The following is a 7040-nucleotide window of genomic DNA, read 5'->3' on the forward strand; positions in this document are numbered from 1 at the left end:
AAATACGAATAATTAAAAATTAACTAACTAAAATTGTGAAAAAAAAATAGAAACTAAAATGATGGATTTTTAAATCATAAGAAGAAAAATATAATTAAACCTAAAAAATATTATTATAATATCCCAAATTAACATATTAAAAAAATTAAAAGAATAAATTATTTTTATTAAAACTGAATCAAATTAAATAAAATCAAAAAATAAATTAATAATTAAAGTCCAATACAAGTGAGTTTGAAACTACTAATTAACTTGTTGAGAATGATAAGGCCCACCTAGAGCATAGACACTGAACCTCATATGTTGGGTTGGGCCAACATTAATATCCATTAACTCAAAATATCTTTTCTCCATTGCTAAATAAAATACAGAATCTCTCTTCTCTACTTTATCATACACAATAATAAATTATGATAATCAATTATCAACATCATTCATTCATGAATATATTCTTCATTCTTTCAAGAATGTTTTTTATCATTGAACAAATTTCACATATATTTTATTAGAAAACAAAAGTTTAGTTTCATTTCAACACAACTTCATATGAATTTATTAAAATAAAAATAAAAATGTGTACACAAGTCTAATAATAATAATAATAATATTTTAACTAAAATGAAGTAATCGTATAGTTACTAATATATTTATTATAGAGAGATATTTTTTTATACTTTTTAGTTTTTTTTTTCTACATATGAGAATAAATTAAGGGATGTGGATTATGATGATCTGATCTAAATGAAAATACTTGATGTGTTTTAATACTAACAAAAAAATTATAATATATCAAATGTTTTATAACATTTTCTCTTAATGATAAGAAGTTTTCTAAAAAATTGAATAATCAATGTTTAAGAGATCATCTTAATAATTTATCTTTGAGGAATCAATATGAATAACTCTTTCTGTTGCATCAATATCAAATAAGTAAGAATGTTGTACGATTTTATTTACTAAAATTCATACGAATAAGAAAAATTAATTTCAATTCTAATTCCATTAATCAAATTCTCACAATCATTTATTTTGGTTTTTATTTAAATTATAAGCACTCGAATAGTGCACATATTTTAATATCCAGTGAGTTTTACATATTCAAATTTTAAATTTTAAGAGAGTTTGTGAATGCAATATCCATATTTTAAGATAAATTATTACTTCTGACCGACTATACTTATCTAAATGTTTGAAATACTATGTCAACCTCCATCCACAAAACTTCTCCCTTATACTTGTAACTTAATCTCACTACTAAATATTAACGGCTTTAATTCTATAATTATGGTGAAACTTTGTTATTATCAATTTTTTACATATATAATTTTTATTTTTTTTTAATTTTAGTATATTTTATATATTTAACACATTTAAAATTTTGGTAATGCACACATCATTTAGCACATGATGAAATTAACATTGTTGCACCATTAAAACAACCGATAAATAAAAATAATTTTTAAAAAATAAAAAATAATTAATTATTATATTATTTAATAAAAAATAATAATTATAAATAATATAAACTATTTTACATTTAATTAATATAGTAACTAATGATGTTTTTAAAATTATTTTTTATTTTATATTTTTTTTTTATATTGGGAGATATGCACCTTTACCAAGGATTTGGAAAATAAAATCAAACTTCAATTTTAAATTTCTCCTTTCTCTCTTTCATGGTCAATCGCGAACACCAAAATCCACTCGCGCCACCTTTCAAACTCAGTTCCACCATCATTCAAAATCTATTGTTCTCTGATTTTTTCATTCTGCCTACGCTCCCAAAAACTTGTGGTTAATGCTTAGCTATATCATTCTACATCTACCTTCTGAATGGAACCAATGATGTAAGGTATGATCTTCATATAACCAACAAGCCAATGAAGGGAAGATACATTTCTCTTCTCAAAAGCTGCAAATCCATGTCCCAATTCAAGCAAATTCAGGCCCACATATTCAGTGTTGGCCTTCAACAAGATAGAGACACCCTTAACAAGCTCATGGCCTTTTCCATGGACTCATCACTGGGGGATTTCAACTATGCAAACAGAATCTTCAAACACATTCATAACCCCTCTTTGTTTATCTATAACCTCATGATCAAGGCCTTTGTCAAAAGGGGTAGTTTTAGGACTGCCATTTCTCTGTTTCACCAACTTAGGGAACATGGTGTGTGGCCTGATAACTACACCTACCCTTATGTCTTGAAGGGTATTGGTTGCATTGGGGAGGTTAAGGAAGGGCAAAAGGTTCATGCTTTTGTGGTTAGGACTGGCCTTGAGTTTGACGCTTATGTGGGTAACTCGTTGATGGATATGTATGCAGAGTTGGGCCTGGTCGAGGGGTTCACACAGGTGTTTGAGGAAATGCCTGAGAGGGATACGGTTTCTTGGAACATCATGATTTCGGGTTATGTCAGGTGCAAGAGGTTCCAGGAGGCTGTGGATGTTTACAACCGAATGCGAAAGGAGAGCAATGAAAAGCCTAATGAAGCTACGGTTGTGAGCAGTCTGTCCGCGTGTACAGCGTTGAGAAATTTGGAGCTTGGTAAGGAAATTCACGACTACATTGTGAATGAACTGGATTTTACTATCATAATGGGGAATGCTTTGTTAGACATGTATTGTAAGTGTGGGCATGTGAGCGTGGCTCAGGAGATTTTTGATGCAATGAGAGTTAAGAATGTGAATTGTTGGACCAGTATGGTAACCGGGTATGTGGCCTGTGGTTGGTTGGATCAAGCTCGAGATTATTTTGAGAGGAGTCCAAGTAGGGATATTGTTCTTTGGACAGCTATGATTAATGGGTATGTACAGTTTAATCGTTTTGAAGAAGCAATTGCATTATTTGGGGAGATGCAGATGAGAGGTGTGAGACCAGATAACTTCATTGTGGTTACTCTTCTTACGGGATGTGCTCAATCAGGAGCTCTAGAGCAAGGCAAGTGGATTCATAATTATATAGATGAAAACAGAATCCTAGTGGATGCTGTGGTTGGTACTGCCCTTATTGAAATGTATGCTAAATGTGGCTGCATAGATATAGCTTTGGAGATTTTTGATGCATTGAAGGAAAAGGATACTGCCTCATGGACTGCAATCATTTGTGGACTGGCCATGAATGGTAAAACAAGTAAAGCACTTGAGTTGTTTGAAGCAATGCAAGTGTGTGGGTTTAAACCTGATGATGTTACCTTCATTGCTGTTTTGAGTGCTTGTACTCATGCAGGATTGGTTGAAGAAGGCAGAAAGTTATTTCATTCCATGTCTAGTGTGTATCACATTGAGCCAAATTTAGAGCACTATGGGTGTTTCATTGACCTTCTTGGTCGAGCCGGACTGTTACAAGAGGCGGAGGAGTTGGTAAGGAAGTTACCAGATGAAAACAATGATGAAATAATAGTTCCACTCTATGGAGCTTTGCTAAGTGCCTGCAGAACTTATAGTAATATTGATATGGGTGAAAGGCTTGCTACAGCACTGGCCAAAGTTAAATCAAGCGATTCAAGTCTTCATACACTTCTTGCTAGCATCTATGCCTCTGCTGACAGATGGGAAGATGTGAGAAAGGTGAGAAGTAAGATGAAAGATATGGGAATCAAAAAGGTACCAGGATATAGTGCCATTGAGGTGGATGGAAAGTGGCAACAGAGGTTGAGTCATGAGTGAGGGCTCTTTCCCATATCTGGACCAAAATTGGTCTTGCAAAAGTAGATAGGTGATCCACAATTGATTTCTAATCTTTTAATTTGAATCATGATTTCTTAACTGGTAAATGCAATATGGAAGTTTCACATTCAAATGTTTTATTTGTACCATGCAACTCTTCAATTCCATGAATTTTGCTTACATCCCAGAATACATAGAGTTTCATGTGTATGGATGGACTATGAAGGAAAATGAATGGCTACTATCTTTTGGGCTGGGTGGAGAACTCAAACAATGCCTCTCTCCTACTCGTAAGAGAATCTGATGTAGAAGGCAAAAGTGCTGGATTTGAACATCGGTTCCTATTGATTTATACTTCACTCTTCTTGCTTGGAGTAAGATTATGTCCAAATGGTAGCTTGTATGCACAGCAATACCATCCTCAGTTCCACATTGGCATTGTAACACAGGTCTGTTTTCTTTCTGTGATTCAGAATTACAGATCATTTCAATAGCATCAAGTATCTTTTCTTCATCCTCTGTTTTCAGCCTAACCCAGTGGATCTAAATAAAAGGTGAAAGATCAAATGTAGTTGTAATTAAAAGAATACATTCCCTCTTTCTGTATCTATGATTTTTTGTTGCAATGATGCTCTCTATGACCGAGTGTTAGAAATTACTGAATCAACATAAGTATGTTTAATGGATACGTATAGCTAGAAAGCATGTTTGCAAAGTATGTCCTAACTGAAAGTAACTTCTCCTTCTTAAACAATGTTTTAAAGTTGATTGTATTTGTAGAATAGTTAATACAATACCATGTCCTTGTGTCCTCAGAATTCAAAATGTTGATTGTATATCTCTTGGAAAGTCAATTGGAATATCTGTGAATTTTACTGTTCTTAAGGTATGTTTTGGTAATCATCTCTATAAACACTTCTACCAGAACAAAATAAGGAAAGTTGAAATGAAGTTCTCCATAAACTAAATTTAGCTTATACACAATATTAGCACACCAAAGTTAAGAACCATTGTAGCATAAAACATCACAGTTCTTTAGTCTGAGAAAACATTTTTTATTTTAATTTTTAATGATAAGATTATCAACAGGGTTTTAAACAGTACACTATAGTTTTGTAGGCAACAGAGCTGCCCAAAGCTGCTACAAGGGCCATCATAGCAGAGCGGTTTGTTGTAGCTACTGTAGCAGACAAGACAGCGGCAACCCTTGCCACTCAAGTTGATGCTTAAATCTGTCACTCAAGTTGATAAAGCCTTATATGTTCAGCACTGATCATGATGTTTGCATTTTTACTCTGCTCTTTCTTTGGATGTGTCTGGATTTTAGACAATGATGTTTTCCATCTCCACTGCATGCATAAAAGCTAATTTGTTGTATGCATATTTCTACCTTTCTTTCTTCATCTATTACTTGAGATTTTTCCCATCTGTCTTTTTTTTTTCTTATGTTTCTTGTTGTTGTATAGAGTATTGTAAAGAAAACTATTGATAATTGCTTTAATGTGGTTAAGATTTGTTTCTTGGCATATAATGTTGCATGTTGCAATATTTGTAAGCTAGTATAATTAAACATTGAGTCTGCTCTCTCTCATTTCACTCCTCTTGTAGAGCGTCATAAGGCCTAATCAATTTGAGATTATATTTTTCAGAATCAGAAGTGTTTCTCAAATAAAAACCAATGGTACCAATTCAAATGTTTTCAATGAGCAATATTGAGCATGTATAAGGTAAGCATGACAAACAAAAATAAGCTACATTTTTGTTTTTGTTGTTGAAATTGTTTTGGTTAAATATAGTATTCGAATCAAGCAATTATTTTCACTACATATGGTTTGTCCTCTCTGCAACATATGGTTGCATTGCTATTGCTTATCTTTTCTTTCTTCAATGCATAACTTGAAAAGGATATTCAAAACTTTGAAGATTATCCACTTTCATTTCTTGACAGATTTATCCACATGCACTCCTGCATTTGTCGCTGACAGCTTTACCTTCCTTTTTCTACACAAGATTTAAATGAGAACCTCTTCCACTAAATATAGAATGTTGGAGAAAATGATGAGCATAAACTAGTTAACCAGTCTACACACAAATTTCCTTTCTTTCTTTGTTCTTTCTCAGTTTTCTTTCTCTCTTCTAATTTTGATTTTTGATATTATTATATCTCATATTTAGTTTTAAATTGCTTTTTCTAAAATTGTTGGTTAATTTGGTTTAGAGTATGGAATCTACTCTAAATTAATATTTTTCTCCAAAATTAATCATAGATTAAATTTTTGTTACTTTTTTTTACCTATAATGAACTATTAATTCATATTTTTCTCCAAAATTAATCATAGATTTTTTTTTATTTCTTTTTTACCTATAATGAACCATTGAAAGTTATAGAGATTACTTTGTAAAGGATAATATTTAAAAAATTATTAATATAGGAGACATTTAGCATAGACTATAATAAGAATTAACTTACACTTCTAGTTTAGAACTCATGACAAGGACTAAAAATAATAATTCTATAATATAAGAATAATAAAAATAAAGATTTATATTAAATTAAGAAAATTAAGATTAATTTTAAAAATTATTTAAATAAAAATTCATTCACAACAAAAGTGCTAATTATAATCCATTACTAATTCTTATAGTTCACTCTTTGAACAATGTAAGATGCCACACAACCTATATATAGCAGAAAATTAGGATATATATAAAAGTTTGGATAAATCTTATCCTTTCATTTGTTACTAGATTCTTACAACTGGCTGAAAGAAGAAAGATTTCATGTTGCCAAAGACAATTCATGATTCAAACATGTAATAGTAAAACATAAAATGATTTAACTATTTTAAATAATAAAAAAATCAGGATAAGATTATAAGGGCACAATTTCCAAAATAAACATGGTTCGGTTAACACATAATGTTTGGTTAACATAAGAGATTGAAATATAGTAAATTTTGATAATCAAAATTGTTGTACATAACATAAGATTATACAAGAACAAAGTCTCTTATATATACCAAGTGGGAAAGGGTCAATGGACAATTTTCAGAGAACCCAAAATAATAATCATACAACACATGTTTTTAGGAAGGTTGCATGTGTTTGATGATACTAGTTAAGATATTGACCTAGTTAGGATATCAGATAATATATCGATGTTCTAACATTCTTATTCTTGATTAAACAAAACTTTTGCATAAATGAGTTGAAATTGAACATCAAAATCCTTTTCTAAAATCAAATTCAACGCTTCAAAAGCTTCCAAATCCAACACTTCAAGAGTTCAACTCAGCTCAGCCTTAGTTTCAAGTTGAAGAGATGAAACCAATTTCTAGTTTAACACGTAACCTTAGATAACAGGAGATG

At 31.1% G+C, this 7040-nt stretch overlaps 1 protein-coding gene across 7 annotated transcripts; it reads left to right on the top strand.

The window, feature by feature from the left end:
• Nucleotides 1-1666: 1666 nt before the first annotated feature.
• Nucleotides 1667-5202, top strand: LOC137806136 (pentatricopeptide repeat-containing protein At1g31430). 7 transcript variants are annotated; one of them, XR_011080306.1, is made up of 3 exons: nucleotides 1667-3720; nucleotides 3860-4120; nucleotides 4761-5202. XR_011080306.1 is itself a non-coding variant. In XM_068606102.1 (2 exons), the coding sequence occupies exon 1, from the start codon at nucleotides 1884-1886 to the stop codon at nucleotides 3669-3671; it is 1788 nt and encodes a 595-aa protein (XP_068462203.1). In that variant the 5' UTR covers nucleotides 1667-1883; the 3' UTR covers nucleotides 3672-3720; nucleotides 4761-5202. The 7 variants fall into 7 exon arrangements, 3 of the variants coding, with proteins under 3 accessions (XP_068462203.1, XP_068462205.1, XP_068462204.1); XM_068606102.1 differs by lacking the exon at nucleotides 3860-4120; XR_011080305.1 differs by having other exon boundaries at nucleotides 1670-4120; nucleotides 4791-5202.
• Nucleotides 5203-7040: the final 1838 nt, after the last annotated feature.

This window comes from Phaseolus vulgaris, chromosome 3, assembly GCF_000499845.2.
Source record: "Phaseolus vulgaris cultivar G19833 chromosome 3, P. vulgaris v2.0, whole genome shotgun sequence".
NCBI classification, from domain to species: Eukaryota; Viridiplantae; Streptophyta; class Magnoliopsida; order Fabales; family Fabaceae; genus Phaseolus; species Phaseolus vulgaris.

Coding starts and splice junctions, on each gene's coding strand:
- LOC137806136 (XM_068606102.1), top strand. CDS start 1,884: ATGAAGGGAAGATACATTTCTCTTCTCAAAAGCTGCAAATCCATGTCC.